Source organism: Schistocerca nitens, chromosome 1 (assembly GCF_023898315.1).
Source record: "Schistocerca nitens isolate TAMUIC-IGC-003100 chromosome 1, iqSchNite1.1, whole genome shotgun sequence".
Taxonomy (NCBI): domain Eukaryota; kingdom Metazoa; phylum Arthropoda; class Insecta; order Orthoptera; family Acrididae; genus Schistocerca; species Schistocerca nitens.
In genome coordinates, this window is record NC_064614.1 from 828,704,811 (window position 1) to 828,725,801 (window position 20,991).

Here is a 20,991-nt window from a genome sequence, read left to right on the forward strand (position 1 = left end):
ACCAAAATGTTTTATGTGTTTTACAATTTCATTTTATGCCCCCAAAAGTTCCCAGTTTTTTATCTGACTGTTGGAATAGAGACCATCTCCCTGTGAAGACTCAGTGATTGCAAGAGAAGTGGTGGTTCTGGTGCTCAGAGACTGATATATTGCAATTGAGGCAATAGTGGAAAAATTTAAAATCAACGTCTTGTATGACATTTGAAAAAGACAAAGATTGCCACCCACCTGGGTTCCCCAACTACTCAAATTTTTTTCAAAAAACCCAGTGAACAGGAAAGGTGCTGCAGAATTATTATTAAAGGTTACGGGAGGCTCTCAGTATGAAACATCATGGGAAGCTGTTCAAATGGGTGTTTTTGCTTCACACTTCAATACTGTAGCTCATTCTGCACAAGCCACAAACACACATTCTCCTCTTTGGGCTATCTAATTTTGCCTCAACCACCGTATGAGAAGAATCTAGATGGTGCATGTGGTGAGACATGCACCGAGATCACGATTGTCATGTTGTAGAGCATGCTATGCAAAAGGATATTGTATGTTGCCAGTATACACCCTCTGCCTCTGCCCACTATTCCTGCACTTCCAAGACACATCACCATGGAGAGAATAATGAAAGCTGACAATCCAGGATGGAATTTAACAATATAATGAAAAGGATAGTGGCTACATATGGCAGAAATGCTGTGTCGCAGAGAGGCACAATGAAAAGACTGTGGGAAAGTTAGCCTTTGTCAAAGGCCTTGTTGGCTGAAAGCTAACTTTCTGCAACTCAGCATCTGTGCTATCTGGGGAGTAGCAACTATTCTCTTCATTATATTGTTGAGTAATGAACTCTGTCATTCCTTGAGAAAATCTTGATAGGTTTTTATGTAAATAAATATTTTGTGTACTTAAGATGTCTGAGGTATGATCTGTTTCCTGTCATAAGCAATATTGTGCTTTCTGTTCTGTCCTTTGATGAGAACTCTAGCCAAATTTTATAATTAATTATATGATTTTCAGGTATCCTTAGCCACTTTATCTACAAAGAAACACTACGGCTTGGTTGAATCTAACTATATTGTTTACCCTCTGCTGATCACAAATATATATTTATGATTTTTTGTACAGCATCTGCTGGTTTGTGCAGTGCATGCAAGCAGTGTCAGTGCTGATATGTAACATTCATGTGATATCATGTAGAATCCTCTACATCTGCAACTGATGATTAATATTCTCCTGACTTCCATGACCTGCCCTTGCACTTTTGTAGCAATGCTACCTGGATGCACCATAAGGCTTACTGAATGGTGCATTCAACATGTAATTATTTCTGTTCTGATTAGACTTCATCTGTATAAATGGTGCACCCTCATTATCATTCGTTAACAATCCCCAATCACCCAGAAGTGGTAAAAGAGCACTTTCCATCTTTGTCTGCCCATGTATTCACTGATCAGTGATCAGCCAGAACATAATGACCGATGACGTACTATTAATAGAAACTCATCCAGGTGATAGCAGCATCACCTGGTAAGGAATGACTGCTAGTCAGACATGTGCATGGTGCCTGTGGTATCTGTCTGTGTGTAGAATGGGGAAGGTGCACGATCTGTCTGAGTTTGACTAAGAGCAGGTTGTGATGGCCTAGAGGCTCGGCACAAGCATTTCGGAATCTGCACGACTTGTCAGGTGTTTCATGAGTGCTGTGATGAGTGTCTGTAACACGTGGCGAAAGCAAGGCCAGACTTTGTGTTTTGGGTGGCCACCTCTCATTACAGATGTCATACATCATAGGCTGGGGAAACTGGTAAAACAGGACAGGCAGCGAACTGTGATGGAACTTAAATCAGACTTTAATGTTTGGAAGAATACAAGTGTGTCTGAACACACAGTGCACCAAACACTCCAGATGATGAGCCTCCACAACATTGGTAACTAGAACTGAAATGGGCACATGACCATCGGCACTGGACATTGGTGCAGTGGCAGAACATTGCATGATCAGATGAACCCTGAAATCTTCTTCATCATCCCAATGGGAGGGCACAAATCCATCATCTTCCAGGGGAACGGACCCTTGACACCTGTGCTATGGGACAGAGACAAGCTGTTGGTGGCTCCATATTCTGAAGGGGAACAGTCACATGGGCTCCATGGGTCTGGTGGAGCTAGTGCAAGGCACCACAATGGCCCAGGAGTATTGTCCACTGGTTGCAGACCACATACACCCCTTCATGACAACCATGTTTCCTAATGGCAGTGGCATTTTTCGACAAGATAATGCACCACATCAGAAGGCCAGGAGTGTGATGGTGTGGTTCGAGGCACACAGTGGTGAGTTCCAATTGATGTGCTGGTAACCCCAATTTGCCAGACCGAACCCGATCCAACACATCTGGGATGTGATTCATCGTGGTATCAGAGCTCATCACCCTCCATCCTAATTTACGGGAATTAGGTAACTTGTATGTGCAGATATGGTGCCAACTCCCTCCAGCGACCTACCGAGGCCTCATTGCTTCCACGCCAAGATGTGCTGCTGCTCTTATCCGTGCTAAAGATGGACATGCCAGCTATTGGATAGGTGGTCATAATGTTCTGGTTGATGAATGAATTTCTTCCCCCTTGTGGCCGAGCGGTTCTAGGTGCTACAGTCTGGAACCGCGTGACCGCTTCGATCGCAGGTTCGAATCCTGCCTCGGGCATGGATGTGTGTGATGTCCTTAGGTTAGTTAGGTTTAAGTAGTTCTAAGTTCTTGGGGACTGATAACCTTAGAAGTTAAGTCTCATAGTGCTTAGAGCCATTTGAACCAGTTTTTATTCCCCCTTGACTTGATGCCTTTCCAATGCTCTTCCTTTTAGATCCTGTTTCACTTGAATGATCCTTTGTATCCTGGGTCATCCTGTATGTCTCTTGTCTTCCAATTCCTTTCAAGCTGTTTTCTCACTATTCTTGTTTGACCCATCCTGTTTTGTACGTCAAAAGCCTTTCAACCTTTATGTTCTTATGCTGTTGCATAGTGGTGGCTTCGATTGTGTTTCTTGATAGATTCTTACATTCTGGGTCTTATCTTTTGGAATGTGTAGTACTTCAGATACATAAATATAGACATGAAAATGACACACTTTCCTGGTCAGGAAAAGTTAAAAAGGAAGGGCAGGTCACTCAGACCCCAGGATAGGAGGGACACACCTGAGTGACCTGCTCTTCCTTTTTGACCTTTTTCAGCCCACCTTCTCTCCTCCCTGCGGAAGAAACTATTAGTTCCAAAAGCAGGGAAACATGTTTATCAGGAGTACTGCACATTTTACCCCTGAAGATTTATAGTGGCCACCAATTCTGTTTCATAACTTATTACTTTTCTCTGTTGAATTTACCTTTGATACAGTTGGTAAAAGTATACCTGATAAAGGGTTTTCTTCTTTCTTAATGGGGTTTGGTTGTTGTATTGGAAAGGTCTAACTTGTTGGGAAAAGTGAGCTTATTTTTGAATTCTTTTAGTAATTTCCATCGAAGACTTGGTGTGTCAAGTTACAGTACTATGAAGGTACTGAAGTGTTCAACATTTTCCTTCTTCTTTCTCCATCCAGATCGATGCTCACATGTAATCCTTGCCTACTGTCTGGCAACACTGCTTTGTTTGGCTAAGCTATTTTAATAAATGATTCCACGTGTTTATTTCTGTTCCACCTCTTTTGTGCTTTCCCATGTCAATAGATTATCTGCTAACGTAAATGTGTTGAATTCCATAACAGCTATTTTTTTCTTCTTGTCTTTACTTCAGGTAAAAGAATGATGAACAGGAGTCGTAACAGTGTACAGCCCTAATCCAGTCTTTTTCATTTGGTAAACCAGTCAGAATAAGCATCTCATTTATGGATACAGCTCTGGTAGTGGTTGTACATTTTTATTTTGCTGGCAAGAGACTCTGGCACATTCCTCTTTGCACACATTTCTGTAATTAATCTCCTTTCACACTATCATATTCCTTTTCTAAATCCAAGAGGACAAAGATTATCTCTCTTTCTTTCTCCCAGTATTTTCCATTATCATTCTAACTACAAAAATTAGGTTTGTTCTTGTTCTGTTAATTCTAAACCCAGTTATGGCTCACCCTGCATTGCTTTAAAGTAAGTTGTGCATGCTTGTTCACATCAGATTTCCTACTCTTTCTTGTTACTGCCGAAAACTATCGCCTGGGGAATGGTGTTGGACCACTGGCTGAACTGTGTGTTGGGGTCCTGCTGCCTAGCAGTTTTAGTAAGGGACTATCAGAGGCTAAAGGAGTAGGCCCTACTCTTTCCAGCATTTAAAAAAATCAGCAAGAGGGCAATATCATCTGCTTTCTAAAGTAAAAAAGGAGTTCTGTAAAGCTTTATTGTAACATGAACATCAAAGGTAAATTCTTTGAGATAGTGACTTTAAATATTACTATGTTAAGATGTACAGGAAGTCCATAGGAATTCAAATGTACATAAACAACTCTAACAGAAAAGAAGAAGCTTTGAAATTAGACAAGTTGTGGGCCTTAATGTTAAATACAGCAAACAGCACTTACTCTTCCCTGCCAGAAGCTCCATAACACTCATCAGCATAACCCCACAGTCTCAAGCAGCACTCTGATGATGCCACAACCTGACCATTGTGTGGATACATACAGACAATTCAACTTGTTGTGCTTTTCTAAGTGTCATACTGCTATCTGAGTCTTTATAGCCTCTGATGATGTCTCCAGCAGTAGGAGATGAAAAGTTAGGCACAGAATTATGCCTTGGACCATGGTCTTATGTTCATAAAACAAAATTCACTAAGGATGCAAATACCAGCTGTGAAAGCCTGCATTGCATAATCATACTCTAGTTTTTGACTTTTTTATTAAAATCTCCCATTATCATCTTGTAATGGCATTTACTCTCAATTAACAATTTGTATAGTTTCCCATCAAAATCATAATAATGTGGGCGCATTTGTGTATAGACCTGAATGATTTTCCAATATCTTTTGTATACCTTTCAAACAATGTTGCCATTCTGCCTTAAATTCCATCAATATCTATAATATTGTTTTTAATTATCTGGTATACAATAAAGCTCGCACTTTAGCTTTGTCATTGCTCTGTTCCTCTGTAGTAATACATATGACCTTATTTTAGTTTTATTAGGTTTGCATATTACTCTGAATGTCTGGTAACAAATTTTAACTTGTCTTCCAACTCCATTACCATATCTCCAGAATAGGAAGTTCTACATTTTATTGTCCCTAAGTAAAAATGATGGAATAAGTTGGGTGTCTAAAGTCATTCTTATTGTCTATTTAACAAAATTTCATAAACAGTATTGCAACAGTAACTGCCATTACTCGCATGATTTGTAGCCATTGCCTGAGATCTCTCAGTGCACTGCTTCTCTGGTACCGCGCGCCACAGAATTTGAATCCCCGCCAGACGTCATGGACGTCGAAGACCCATAGAGGTCTCTGTACCATCGCACCGTAAGCTGTGGTGGCGCGTGCCTCCTAGCCTGCATTAGAGTGAGGGCACCACAGTGGAACACGTGGTTGCAGCGGCCAATAGCGGCATCCCAGATCAAGTACTTAAGCGCCTGCCTGTTGCTCAGCCTGCCAGTCTAACCTTGCGTATGTCTCAGGACATATCGCCTCGCATTAGACAGCATATTGACTTTTGTGTTTTCTTTACGAGTGGACGTGGTCATCTTGTTTGGTTTTCGTAACTCTGTTGTCCGTTCTTGTTGTGTGGTCCTTCGTTGGTCGTGTCCATCCTCTCCTGTTGTGTTGTTGTTCGCAGGCCGCTCCGCGAGTCCTGCCGCGTTTCCGTCACTACAACCCCGTGACTGTTCTGGTCGCCGTTACAACAGCTTCCAATATACCTGAACCCATGTCTGAAATTTGATATCCCAGAAACTCTCACTTAATAATAGGGTCCACCATAATGCTTCCTGTGGTACATTTTCCAGCCAGGACCTGAAGAAGTTTAATGAAATAGGCAGACAGTGCTCAACTTTGATATATTCACATGGATCTCAGCACAGAACTGAGTGCACCTGAATCTCAGAGCTTTGAATCAACATGAGTAGCTGAGATACTGATCACCTGTTAGGAGATCACAGTCACTCAGTCTTTGTGTCACCCATAATTCATTTACTGAAGATGATGGCAGATTTTAATTACCACACTGTCAGCAGTGCTGTTTGGTGACCATCCAGTCCATATTTGATTCCCGCAAAGTCAGCCAGCCACTTTTATTTTAACTTTATTTATGGCAGGATGCGTTTTGGGCATCCACCCATCTTCATTTGGCATAATACAGTTATACATATATTCATCAGTAATTTGTTTACATCAAATGCATTTTGAATGCTGTAGCTGCCTTGCACTCTATATATGAGGTGTGGACAAAAAGTATAAGGAATTTTTGCTTTTTCTTAAAGAATCTTTATTTATTCATCAACATTAAGTTTGTCATTTTTAAAGTAATCTCCCTCAAATATAATACATGTGTGTCAGCACTTTCTCCAAACTTGTGAGCATTTCAGGAACTCACTTTTCATGGTGGTTTTCAGCTCTTTCAGCAGTTCTGTTCTTATCTCATCAAAGGCAGCAAAATGACATCCTTTCACAGTTTTCTTCAGCCTGGCGATATAAAGAAATTGCAGGGGCCGATGTCCAGTGTATACGGTGGCTGAGGTGACATAACAGTTTTGTTTTTTTGCAAAAAGATCATGAACAAGCATTGAGTTGTGAGCATGAGCATTGTCATAATGCAATTTCCATGAGTGGTTTTGTCACAATGGAGGTCACTTTATTCGGGTTGCTTCATGCTAACGGCACGTAACTTCCAGGTGGTATTCCTTATTAGCCATATGACCACAAGACTCATAATGCAATATCCCATTGTAATCAAAGAAAACAATGAGAAGAATCTTCACATGTGATCAAACTTGACTTTTTTTCTGACTCGGTGATCAGAAGCTTCTGTTGGGACGATTTGGCCTTGATTCCAATGTCATAGCCATATACCCTTGTTTCATCACCTAATATAACCTCATTTAGAAGTTCTGGGTCATTGTCAACTTCATTCAGCAATTCCTGAGCGATGTCTATGCGACATTAGTTTTGGTCAGAATTCTTCAATTTTGGAACAAACTGTGTTGCTATATGTTCCATGCCCAAAACATCCAAAAAAATTGCTTGGCATGAGCCAAAGGATATGCTGATATTATCAGAAATGTCTCTAATGGTGATCTGGTGATTTCGCAGGACTGTTTTCTTTTCTTCTTCCACACTGTTGTCAGTAATTGATGTGCTAGGACATCCAGGTTGGTCGCCATTATCAACGTCTTCTTGACCCCCTTTGAAATGTTTATACCACTTGTAAACCCTTATCTCATTCAAAGTAGATTTGCCAAAAACCACAATAAACATTTAAAATGAGGTGCTCTGTGCTTTATTCCATTTTTCAAGAAAACTTTAATGCAAATTCTTTGATCCACCTTTTTCAAAAGTAAAAGTTTGCTGAGCACGTGGAAACAATTACAACATTTTCAGCTGTCAATGGTAAACCAAATATTCAAAACAGCTGAAAATGCAAACATACATTAGGAACATGTGTTCCAACAAGATGATAAAGTTTTGAAAAGTGGATGTATAAAGCCTGCAAAATTTAAAAAGTTCCTATTACTTTTTGATTGCACCTTGTAGTTTAGCTTCTTGTTTCAGATTTCTGTAGGCTTACATATTACACCTTTGTTTATTTATATTAGTTGTCTTTAGCAACACAGCCTTGACGTTCTACTCAGGTTGGCTCCTATAATTGTCATTAAGATGTAATTAGGGGCTCTCCTACCAGTCCTTAGTAGAATCACATAAACAAATGTGTATTAATTTACCTCAACTTGATGAGATAATGGCAACTACAGGATGGCTGCAATAATATACTACTTCACGCCTCATACTTTTAGCTCATGGTGACCTAGTCTTCTGTTTTTGTTGAATTAGTTGAGTGCAGTGTTCATACATCAGAGACGTGAGCAAAAAAAAAGGGAGGGGGGGGGGTGAGAGAGCTAACCTGGTACTATATCAAATCAGTCTTCATCATTGGTTTGCTGCCATCTGTTATAACTTTATTTATTATTTGCATATAGAACCTTATAAGCTAAGGCTTGAAATGAACTACATTTACAGGTAGGTGGTGGCCTTTCTGTGGGTTATACTATAATGGAAACTGCCATAAAAGAAGCAGCAGAAGAAGCTTCAATACCCCTGGAACTGATGAAGAATCTGAGGCCTGCTGGGTCTGTTTCGTAAGTTGAAATTTTTTTACAGTTCTTTGCTCTTTGAGACTGTAAAGATAGATATTTGTGATCTTAACTATTATATATTTTTCATTCTGTGCCTTGTAGATTGTCAATAACTGTTTATCATTCATACATTTGCAATATATTATCTGTAAAATAATGTATAAAATATGTGTGGTTATGATAGTTTAAATACAGGTCCAGTTACTAAGTCGTGTGTGCTTCATATCCTAATCATTACTTAGGACAAAGAATATACGTAATGATGATTTTTATCACCGCTGGCAGGTGAAGGGACTGTGCTTGGAAAATGATGTGATAAAATGACAAGTTAGCAAACCATTATGAAGTTGTATTTATGCTGGCCAGAATGGAGTGTCCAATACATCTTGCTGAACTATGTGACTGCAAACTGAAACGATGATGTATTTGAGTGCTGATGTGTATGTGTTACACAGTGGAGGATGTGTTTTCTAGTCCTCCTCTGTGAAGTGGTGGTCAGCAGTATACCGATTCATAATCTTCATGGCATTAAAAAAAACTCTAAATGTTTATTCATTAGTATGAGCCAAAAAGCGGAAATGTGTAGCATCAAAACTTATAACCTCCTTTAGATATTACTTAAATAACAGACAACTTTTCCAAATTATGCTTTGAAACATAGTATTCAAATGTTTTTCAGTATCTATATCACCAGATTTTTCTGCCTTTGCTGTCAAATTCAGATTACATTTAATCCACCATGCTCCTAACTGTTAAGTGTCTGCATTATAGGAGCTGCAGACATATACAACTGGATCCCCTATGTCTAGCTTGTAACTGTTTACATTTATAATTTGGTAATAGACAAAACATACATACATTATGTATGTAATGGCCACACAGCATTTTTTTGAATAATTTCTGCATTAGTAACAAATTAATAGACTTCACAGTGAATTTGTTTTATTTCTGTGACTACAAGATTATAAGATTAGATTAATTATTCATTCCACAGACCCATAAAAGAGGGAATCCTCCTGGGTGTGGAACATGTCAGATAAACACTTTACAAAACTGTAATTAGAAAAACTTGAATTTCAATAAACAGTAAAATTATGTACATGAATTAAATTTAAACTTCTAATATTTACAGGTTTCATTTAATCCATCATTCAGACATTTGCTAATTTCTTGGCTATTACAACCAAGTATTGTCAAAAGTTAAAGTAAATTATTCATTTCAGTGATCCTTAGTTAAGAACAGTCAGATTATGTACAAGATTTAAAATTAAACTTCCACTATTTACAGACTTAAGACTTACATCTGTTTTCCATACATCCATCATTCACACAGTAGGTAGTTACTTGGCTGTTACAACCAAGTATTGTCAAAAATTAAAGTATGATAAATTTTCATTAAAATGGTCTACTGCACTTGTTGAGAAACTCATGGATGGAATGGAAGGAGTTGGCCACCAAAAATTCTTTTAAATTGTATTTAAAATGTGCCTTGTCTGAAACAAAACTCTTAATGGTTGCTGGTAACTTATTGAAAATATGCTTTGCTGAATACTGGACTCCTCTCTGGGCAAGAGTAAGTGATTTTAAATCTTTATGTATATTGTTCTTATTCCCAGTACTGATACTGTGTACTAAGCAGTTAGTTGGGAAAAGAGATGTATTATTTACAACAAACTTCATTAAGGAGTAAATATACTGAGAAGCTGTGGTTAATATGCCAAGTTCTTGGAATAGGTTTCGACATGATGTTCTTGGATTTACACTACTCATTACTCTTATTATATGCTTCTGTACTCCAAAAATGTTTTCTCTGTTTGTGGAGTTATCCCAAAATATGATACCATATGACATAATGGAGTGAAAATAAGAAAAATATGCCAGTTTTTTAATATTTATATCTCCTGTGTCTGACATCATTCGCATTGCAAACACAGACTTGTTTAGGCGCTTTAGCAGTTCGCTAGTGTGTTGCTCCCAACTGAATTTATTATAAAGTTGTAATCCCAAGAATTTTACACTCTCAACTTCTCCTATTTCCGTGTCATCATATTTTATACACACACCAGAACAAGGGCGATGTACTTGAGGACAATATTATGGAAATGGAAGAAGATGTAGATGAAGATGAAATGGGAGATATGATACTGCATGAAGAGTTTGACAGAGCAGTGAAAGATCTAAGTCGAAGCAAGGCTCCAGGAGTAGACAACATTCCATTAGAACTACTGACAGCCTTGGGAGAGCCAGCCCTGACAAAACTCTACCATCTGGTGAGAAAGATGTATGAGACAGGCGATATACCCTCAGACTTCAAGAAGAATATAATAATTCAAATCCCAAAGAAAGCAGGTGTTGACAGATGTGAAAATTACTGAACTGTCAGTTTAATAAGTCACGGCTGCAAAATACTAACACAAATTCTTTACAGACGAATGGAAAAACTTGTAGAAGCTGACCTCAGTGAAGATCAGTTTGGATTCCATAGAAATATTGGAACACGTAAGGCAATACTGACTCTACGACTTATCTTAGAAGCTAGATTAAGGAAAGGCAAACCTACGTTTCTAGCATTTGTAGACTTAGAGAAAGCTTTTGACAATGTTCACTGGAATACTCTCTTTGAAATTCTGAAGGTGGCAGGGAGAAAATACGGGGAGCGAAAGGCTATTTACAATTTGTACAGAAACCAAATGGCAGTTATCATATTTACTCGAATCTAAGCCGCACCTGAAAAATGAGACTCGAAATCAAGGAAAAAAAATTTTCCCGCATCTAAGCCGCACCTGAAATTTGAGACTCGAAATTCAAGGGTAGATAAACGTTTTAGACCGACCTCCAAACCAAAAGAAAGTTGGTCCATTGTAATATAAAAACACAATTTAGGTCGAATGAATGACGATACAGCTACAGTAGTTTGGTTTGTGTGGTAAGCTTAGCATTTAAGCTTCACCAGGTAGTCATTGCTATGCGTCAGGCACTCCGTCCATATTTATACGGGTACGCTTCCTTTTTCACGTGCTTCGTCTGGTTTGAATTGATTGCTTATTTTTCTTTCATATGATAAGTGCCGTTGTCTTTGTTATAGGTGTTTCCGTCACTCTAAGCTCAAAATGCATTATTGTACTGTGTCGTGCATTGTTTGTCGCATTCTGATGATAAGTGTTTATGACCTGTCGCCGTTCGCAGCATGGCTAGCTTTTGTCGCATTTCGTTTTTGCTTTTTCGTCTCATTAGCGAAACAATGGCAAGAGACTGCTATTTGTTGTTACTTACACTGCTGCTTTCTTTGATAATGATTAACAAGAACCAAATAATAGACTGCGTAAGATAGATGTTCTGAACGAAAGTTTAGCGAAAATTTTTCTCCGTTTGAAAATCTTTGCAGACGCCTCTTTAGTACATTACATTCTGCACAGAAATGAGAGTCATCTTAGATTTAAAAATCTAGTCAGTTACAGTGCTTCATTTCTGACTCTATCACTATTCAGCATAAGAATAATACGAATATAAAAATGACATGATATGATATTCTTCCGCGTTTGCTGTTGCCTCACTTTAGTTTCATAGTTTATTAGGCAGACAGGATTTAAATGAGATAGCACAAAACACGAAGGAATACATGGAAAAATGTTTACATTTGTATTATTCTTATTGTGAAGAGAATACTGCATGTGATTCACAATTCATGAAAGTTCCTATAAGCAACCATCTCTTCCCACAGGTAGGAAAAAATTCAGAACGTAGAGTTGGCCATATTGACAAGTAGAGTTGGCCATATTGACAACCATCCCAAACAGTATTGCCAGTCGGATTTTCGTAGTACATTGAAAGGCTGCTACATTCAAAGATGAACAATACGGAATTTGTATTTATTTCGTTGGATAAAGTATGAAAATGCAGTGGTCGAAACTCGGGACAGAGAAAAAAGCTCATCTTCCACCTTTTTTTTTTTTTACTGACGCAGACGTTTAGGCGCCAGTATTTATCTTTGTGCCTGCAAAGCATGCCTGTATAGCGTTACATATATTAGACATCAGAAGTTAGTTGTGGCGGCACCAACCAAGATTTTTCAGAACTTCCGCTTACTTTGCACTCGATTCTAAGCCGCAGGCGGTTTTTTGGATTACAAAAACCGGAAAAAAGTGCGGCTTAGATTCGAGTAAATACGGTACCTATAAGAGTCGAGGGACATGAAAGGGAAGCAGTGGTTGGAAAGGGAGTGAGACAGGGTTGTAGCCTCTCCCCGATGTTATTCAATCTGTATATTGAGCAAGCAGTGAAGGAAACAAAAGAAAAATTCGGAGTAGGTATTAAAATCCATGGAGAAGAAATAAAAACTTTGAGGTTTGCCGATGACATTGTAATTCTGTCAGATACAGCAAAGGACTTGGAGGAGCAGCTGAACAGAATGGATAGTGTCTTGAAAGGAGGATATAAGATGAACATCAACAAAAGCAAAACGAGGATAATGGAATGTAATCGAATGAAGTCGGGTGATGGTGAGGGAATTAGATTAGGAAATAAGACACTTAAAGTAGTAAAGGAGTTTTGCTATTTGGGGAGCAAAATAACTGATGATGGTTGAAGTAGAGAGGATACAAAATGTAGACTGGCAATAGCAAGGAAAGCGTTTCTGAAGAAGAGAAATTTGTTAACACCGAGTATAGATTTAATTGTCAGGAAATCATTTCTGAAAGTATTTGTATGGAGTGTAGCCATGTATGGAAGTGAAACATGGATGATAAATAGTTTGGACAAGAAGAGAATAGAAGCTTTCAAAATGTGGTGCTGCTGAAGAATGCTGAAGGTTAGATGGGTAGATCACGTAACTAATGAGGAGGTATTGAACAGAATTGGGGAGAAGAAAAGTTTGTGGCACAACTTGACTAGAGGAAGGGATCGGTTGGTAGGACATATTCTGAGGCATCAAGGGATCACCAATTTAGTATTGGAGGGCAGCGTGGAGGGTAAAAATCGTAGGGGACGACCAAGAGATGAATACACTAAGCAGATTCAGAGAGATGTAGGTTGCAGTAGGTACTGGGAGATGAAGAAGCTTGCACAGGATAGAGTAGCATGGAGAGCTGCATCAAACCAGTCTCAGGACTGAAGACCACCACCACCACAACAACAACAACACCAGAAGGAAATCTCTTGGAAGTTCTGAACTGCATATAGTGGGTCTTTTCAAAGTGTAATGACAGTGAATTGGCTTTCTAAATTTATATTTGATTTACTATTTATTGCAATATTTGTATCATCTGCAAATAAGACAAATTTGGCTGGTAATGTAACAGATGACAGGTCATTAATATGCACAAGAAACGGTAGTGGACCTAGTATGGAACCTTGGGGAACACCACATGTAATTTCTTCCCAATCAGATGATGTCTGATTGCCTACTGCTGAAGTGTTACGTAATGACTTCCTTTGTTTTCTATTAGTAAGGTTTGACTGAAACCACTTTGCAGCACTACCAGTGACGCAATAATATTTTAATTTACTTAAAAGAACGCTGTGATTCACATAGTCAAACGCCTTTGACAGGTCACAGAATGTGCCAGTTGCCTCTAATTTGTTGTCCAATGAATTAAGGACATTTTTGCTGTAAGTGTAAATAGCTTTCTCAATATCAGAACCCTTAAGAAGCCCAAACTGTGACTCTGACAGTACTTTATTTTCACTAGGGTGCATAAGTAGACGCTTGAACATAACCTTTTCAAAGATTTTTGAAAAAGTTGGCAAAAGTTAGATTGGTTGGTAATTTGACGGCATTTCTTAGTCCCCTTTCTTGTGGAGAGGTATAACTTCAGCATATTTAAGCCAGTCCGGGAATGTTCCTGCGACGAGTGATTGATTACACAAATAACTTAAGATATGACTAAGCTCACATGAACACTCTTTTATTAACTTTGTTGATATGTTATCATAACCACTAGAATGCTTTGATTTCAGGGACTTTATTATGGATTATATTCCTTTGGATGAAGTAAGTGTCAATTCCATTTTACTGAGACTGGTTGTGTGCACTGGTCTCAGATATTCCATTGCATTATTTACTGAACCTGACAGCCCCATGCTATCAGTAACAGAGACAAAATACTTGTTTAAATGGTTTGCAACACAACATGCATTTGTTACCAGGGATTCATTTATTTTTATAGCTATTTGTTCCTCCTCATTTCTGGTCCTACCTGTCTCTGACTTAACTATATCCCATATCGTTTTTATTTTATTGCTGGATGTATTTATCTTCTTCTCACAATGCAGGTGTTTAGATTTCTGGATAACCTTCTTCAATATTTTGTAGTAATTTTTGTAATGAGCTATAATGCTAGTATCAAAGGTGGCCCTACGTATCAAATAGAATTTCCTTTTTATCTCACATGATATCTTTATCCCTTTCAAATAAGGTGCTAACTTTATTAATGTATGTTTTGTATTTTCAACTGTGTCTTGGATGCTGTTAACATCCATCCAATTAATTTCTTTGAGCAATCTCCTAAATTTCTCAGTTTTTGACTGTTTTACTGGCCTTCTTACTCAGTTCTGATAGATGTTTTACCCTGACAATTTTCAAAATTTAATGTTAGGTGTTGCATGTCATGGTCAGATAGCCTATTTACTACTGGTTTTGTAATGTGGCTTAGTTGCCTAGAATTGTCTATAAATATATTATCAATGGAAGTCTTAGAACATTTGTATACCCTAGTTGGGAAATTTACAGTTGAAATTAAATTGAATGACAATGTAACTGATTTCAGTAACTGTTCATTGACAGTGCTTTTCGGGACATCTATATTAAAATCACCAGCCACCACTAGCTCTTTGTTTTTTAATTTTAGACGAGATAATAAATCTTCAAGACAATTTATAAACAGGTTGAAATTTCCTGAAGGTGCTTTGTATATGGCTACTATTATAAAGGACCTATTATGAAATTATATCTCTGTTGCACATGCTTCTAAGTGCTGCTCTAAGCAAAATTTTTAATGTCAATATTCGTAAATTTAAAACAGTTTTTAACAAATGTGTCAACTCCTCCTTTCTCCATCTTTTGTCTACAGAAGTAGGAGGCTAACTTAAATTCTGTAAGGTTTAACATATCTATACCAGTGGTCACATGATGTTCAGAGAGGCAGATTATATCAACTGGGTTCGATGACTCTAATTCATCAGTGCACATAAGTAGTTCATTAATTGTACTTCTAAGCCCTCAAATATTTTGATGCACTAAAGATTTACCGAGATGAAATCTGATGGAAATAAAATTTCTGCTGATTGCTGTGTTCGCTGATCCAATGTGCCAGGATTACGCTGTGTTCGCTGATCCAATGTGCCAGGATTACGCTGTTTTCTTTCTTTATCAAACTGAAGGTTTGTTTCAATCTTTATATCTCTCAGAACTTGACTTCATTCTGTCCTACCTATCCTGAAAAAGGTGCTGCTCCAACACCTATGACCACTGGTATATTACCACTCATGGCAGTGCCTCCCCCTCTTACATTTCCTGCTATTAGACCAGCCAGTTTACCCTTCCCTTTCCTGTTGAGGTGTAGGCCATGTCTAGTATAATCCCACCTACTGAGAGAATCAACAGGAGCCAAACCAATATGTGACCCTGCACCCGACCCAAGCAGCCATTGCAACTCCAAATTAACTCTCTCAACAGAAGAGTTTAAATGAGGTTGGTCATGGCGTCTCAGAACAGACACAAACTTAACACCGGTAAGTCTTGTTGCTGATGCAATTTTTGCCAGGTCACATTCTATATTGTACCCAGGATCTCTGTCAATACTATTGCCCGGCCCACCCAGAATAAACACGGTGTCTTCCTGGGTAAAATCTTTACAGAGTGAACGTAAATCCTCTGTCACCTGACCCAGACCAGAACTTGGTTTAAAAAAATTTGTGACCTGGTATTCGATCCTAGCTGGTCCTGCAAAAGTTGGCCTACACCTCTGGCATGTGAACTACCTAACAACAAAACTTTCTTTCTCTTTGCTGACTTCCCTACATCCTTATTCAATTTTCTACTGAAAGTTTGTTGTGCCCTCTCTACACCTACCTCTGTCTGAGGCTCATCAGCTTCTAACTGAAGCAACAGGTCAAACTTATTCTTCACATTCACCACAAAGCTGTCTGACAAAGTTCTGGGTTTGTTACTCCTGTTACCTGTTGCCACTTCCCACCTCTCTTTACCCTTCTCCCTCCTTAACCTGTTCAGATCTTCCCTAGCCTGCTCTAACTGTGCCTGAAGGGCAGCAATTTTCCCCTCCTGTTCCACTATTTTCCTATCTCTACTGCATATCCTACAGAACCATTGATGAGTCTGATCCACTTCCCCATTTCCCATGCCACTACAGTCACCCCAATGGAAAAAACTACTGCACCCATCACACCAAACCCCGGAGCTAACAAATCTATGGCACGTCAGGCACTTTTCACTCATGGTGAAAATCTTACTTTAGCGAGAATAAGTCAAATTAAATTACAGAAAACCAGAAAACACGTTTACGAAAGATTAAGTCTAGTCTCAATCATATGTAAACAAACTTCCTTTAGTGACAATAAGTTAGATTACCAAAAACAAGAAGAAGCTCTGATATAATTCATATTTAGATCTTCCACTATACTTACTTCATGAAGTGTGAGCAGGGCTTTGTAACTTGTCAGGAACCAACTTAAAATGTTCTTTATGAATAAGATTAGTGAGTCCTACAATGTGGTGTTGAAAATCACATTTGTAGTTCTGCCACTGATTGGTATGGCAGCTAACGTGATGTGCCAATTTATGCTTAAACATTTTCAGAATCTGTACAAGCCTGGGGACGGTAGTGAGAAATTTCACACAGGAAGTTGCAAGACAATGAATCCAAGAAAGGAAGCCAAGTCCATCATAAGCAATGTCCAAATAATCTAGCTGTATCCATATCAAAATCGCAGTCCATAGCAAAGTAATTTAGCACAGCATTGTAATGGCACATAAAGGATAGCTGGTATGTGAATTGACTTCCTTACTGTCATACTCACATATTTAAGACATCTATGAAACCAAGGACTACTCCCCTTAGTCACCTGTATGTGTGAATCCGCTGGCCTAGGACACAATGTCAACACCCCATTCTCTTCAGAGATGGCCACTTGACACCACCTCCATATAGTGCTTGATGTTGGAATACTACTGTGACTCCTGGGTGAGGATACAATACAGGGTACAGATTTGTTTTTAAGTTTTTGATTAACTGTTCTGCACTGTTTGACAAAAAAAGTGAAACACACAGAAGGAGAGAAGGAAATGAAATGAAACTTCACAGGTTGAGAGGGTATCCACTGTTATTTCAGAGCTTACGATATTGAATCAAATTTACAAAGAACTTGGCAGTATGAGGCCAGTTATCGGTATGACATTGGGTCTAATCCGTGCTGGATGCTTGCAACAGTTTGGTAGGGTAAGACATCATAAAGCCTTCGTATCCTCTCTTCAGGCAATCTGATCCACAACTGTTGTAATTGGCCCTTGAAATCCTGGATATAGAGTGTGGAATGGAGCTGACATTCGTGCTGGTACCACACATGTTCCACTGTAGACAGGTAGGGGAATCTTGCTGGCTATGGAAGTACCTGAGCATTATGTAGACTTTTCATAGAGATAAATGCCATGTATGGATGAGCATTGTCCTGTTGAAAAAGGTACCACAATAATGTCACAAGAGAGGTAACAATGAGAGGATTCCCATGGTGTACCATTGTCATTGTCAGAGTTCTCTCAACCACTATCTGCATGCACAATGATTCCTCCAGGTCGTGTTTGCCCCAGGACAACTGGAAAATCCAAGAAAAACCCAGGAATTTTTTCACCCAGGAAAAATGAGGGAATTTTTCAATGTTTTAGTTTTCAGTTAAATTTTTGTGATTTTGGCTAGTAAGAACTGACACTCTAACAAAGAATTTTACTTTAGCCTTCGACTGCAGAATAATACTGCAGTAATAAAACATAAACAAGAGAATAATGCTGAAACAAAACTTGAGTTACAAAGTAAAAGTGCCATTTACAACAACAAAACACAGTACACGCACAAATGTCTGCCAGCAGTAGTGTGTCATAGACTATGCAATACTTTGTAACAACTAACTGCTTTTGATGTGTCTTTCTCATGGGCCTCATTTCAATGAGCATGACTTCATAACTGTTTACATTTCACTAGGTGGTGGGAAAATATTATGAATGTTGATTTGAGAAGTGTTATTTTCCAAGTAAATTTCCTTTTAAGCAAGATGAATTATGTTGCATGTGAGAACGTGCACGGAGCATTAGACTCTCATTCAGAATTTAACACTGAGGCCCAGGCAGTTAGAAAAATTTTGGGATCAAAAGACCTGTCATTTATGCTATAACTTAAAATTTTATTGGCACATTTGTGTTTTATATCTATAAAGGTAACCCATGCTAAAAAAGACCAAGGTTGAAGGTTAGTTTGTCATATTTCTTTTAATTGTTTCATAGATTACAAATTATGTAATAATATGGATATAATAGAGGGAAACATTCCACGTGGGAAAAATATATCTAAAAAAGATGGTGTAACTTACCAAACGAAAGCATTGGTATGTTGATAGAGACACTAACAAACACAAACACACACACAAAATTCAAGCTTTTGCAACCCATGGTTGCTTCATCAGGAAAGAGGGAAGGAGAGGGAATGACGAAAGGATGTGGGTTTTACGGGAGAGGGTAAGGAGTCATTTCAATCCCGGGAGCGGGAAGACTTACCTTAGGGGGAAGAAGGGACAGGTATACTCTCGCACACACACACACACATCCATCCACACATATACAGGCACAAGCAGACTTATGTAAAGACAAAGAGTTTGGGCAGAGATGACAGTCAAGGCAGAAGTACAGAGGCAAAGATGTTGTTGAATGACAGGTGAGGTATGAGCGGTGGCAACTTGAAATTAGCGGATGTTGAGGTCTGGTGGGTAACGGGAAGAGTGGATATATTGTAAGGCAAGTTCCCATTTCCGGAGTTCTGATAGGTTGGTGTTAGTGGGAAGTATCCAGATAACCCGGACGGTGTAACACTGTGCCAAGATGTGCTGGCCGTGCACCAAGGCATGTTTAGCCACAGGGTGATCCTCATTACCAACAAACACTGTCTGCCTGTGTCTGTTCATGTGAATGGACAGTTTGTTGCTGGTCATTCCCACATAGAAAGCTTCACAGTGTAGGCAGGTCAGTTGGTAAATCACGTGGGGGCTTTCACACGTGACTTTCGCATCCCGCAACTACCCTCCCGACCTGATACAGAAGCAAATAACCAGAGCCACTTCCTCATCCCCTCAAACCCAGAACCTCCCACAGAAGAACCCCAAAAGTGCCCCACTTGTGACAGGATACTTTCCGGGACTGGATCAGACTCTGAATGTGGCTCTCCAGCAGGGATACGACTTCCTCAGATCCTGCCCTGAAATGCGATCCATCCTTCATGAAATCCTCCTCACTCCACTGAGAGTGTCTTTCTGCCGTCCACCTAACCTTCGTAATCTCTTGGTTCATCCCTATGAAATCCCCAAACCACCTTCCCTACCCTCTGGCTCCTACCCTTGCAACTGCCCCTGGTGTAAAACCTGTCCCATACACCCTCCCACCATCGCCACCTACTCCAGTCCCGTAACCCGGAAGGTGTACACGATCAAAGGCAGAGCCACATGTGAAATCACCCACGTGATTTACCAACTGACCTGCAACAAACTGTCCATTCGCATGAATGGACACAGGCAGACAGTGTTTGTTGGTAATGAGGATCACCCTGTGGCTAAACATGCCTTGGTGCATGGCAGCACATCTTGGCACAGTGTTACACCGTCCGGGTTATCTGGATACTTCCCACTAACACCAACCTATCAGAACTCCGGAGATGGGAACTTGTCCTTCAATATATCCTCTCTTCCCGTTACCCACCAGGCCTCAACCCCTGCTAATTTCAAGTTGCCGCCGCTCATACCTCACCTGTCATTCAACAACATCTTTGCCTCTGTACTTCCGCCTCGACTGACATCTCTGCCCAAACTCTTTGTCTTTACATAAGTCTGCTTGTGCCTGTATATGTGCGGATGGATGTGTGTGTGTGTGTGTGTGCAAGTGTATACCTGTCCCTTTTTCCCCCTTGGGTAAGTCTTTCTGCTCCCGGGATTGGAATGACTCCCTACCCTCTCTCTTAAAACCCACATCCTTTCGTCTTTCCCTCTCCTTCCCTCTTTCCTGATGAAGCAACCATGGGTTGCGAAAGCTTGATTTTTGTGTGTGGGTTTGTGTTTGTTAGTGTCTCTATCAACATACCAACGCTTTCGTTTGGTAAGTTACACCATCTTTTTTAGATATAAATTATGTAATAATGTTGGCAAAAGTATAATTATCCTTCAAAAAAATTGCGGAATGAGTTCTTGAGCAATTTCACATGTAACTAGCTTTTTTATGCAAAAGTTGACGGGAAGTGTATTCTGCCAGGTAATCTATTAAATGTTTGGTGCACAACAGTGAAATTTATAATTGTGCTCATCAGTAACATTCAGCTGCTGTAATTTAAGTTGTGGTCTTAGAACCCTACCTAACTACACCCTCAGAAAAAACAGCAAAAACTTTTTGACAATAAATATTATATGTGAAATCTTAGCTTTTCT

At 39.2% G+C, this 20,991-nt stretch overlaps 1 protein-coding gene across 4 annotated transcripts in view; it reads left to right on the plus strand.

Moving 5' to 3' along the window:
* Positions 1-20,991, plus strand: part of LOC126262816 (uncharacterized) — a 283,082-nt gene that overhangs the window by 100,970 nt on the left and 161,121 nt on the right. For all 4 annotated transcript variants that reach the window (XM_049959673.1, XM_049959666.1, XM_049959682.1 and 1 more), the window contains exon 6: positions 8,189-8,307. In XM_049959673.1, the coding sequence (XP_049815630.1) occupies positions 8,189-8,307 (119 nt within the window). The remainder of the gene's footprint in view (positions 1-8,188; positions 8,308-20,991) is intronic.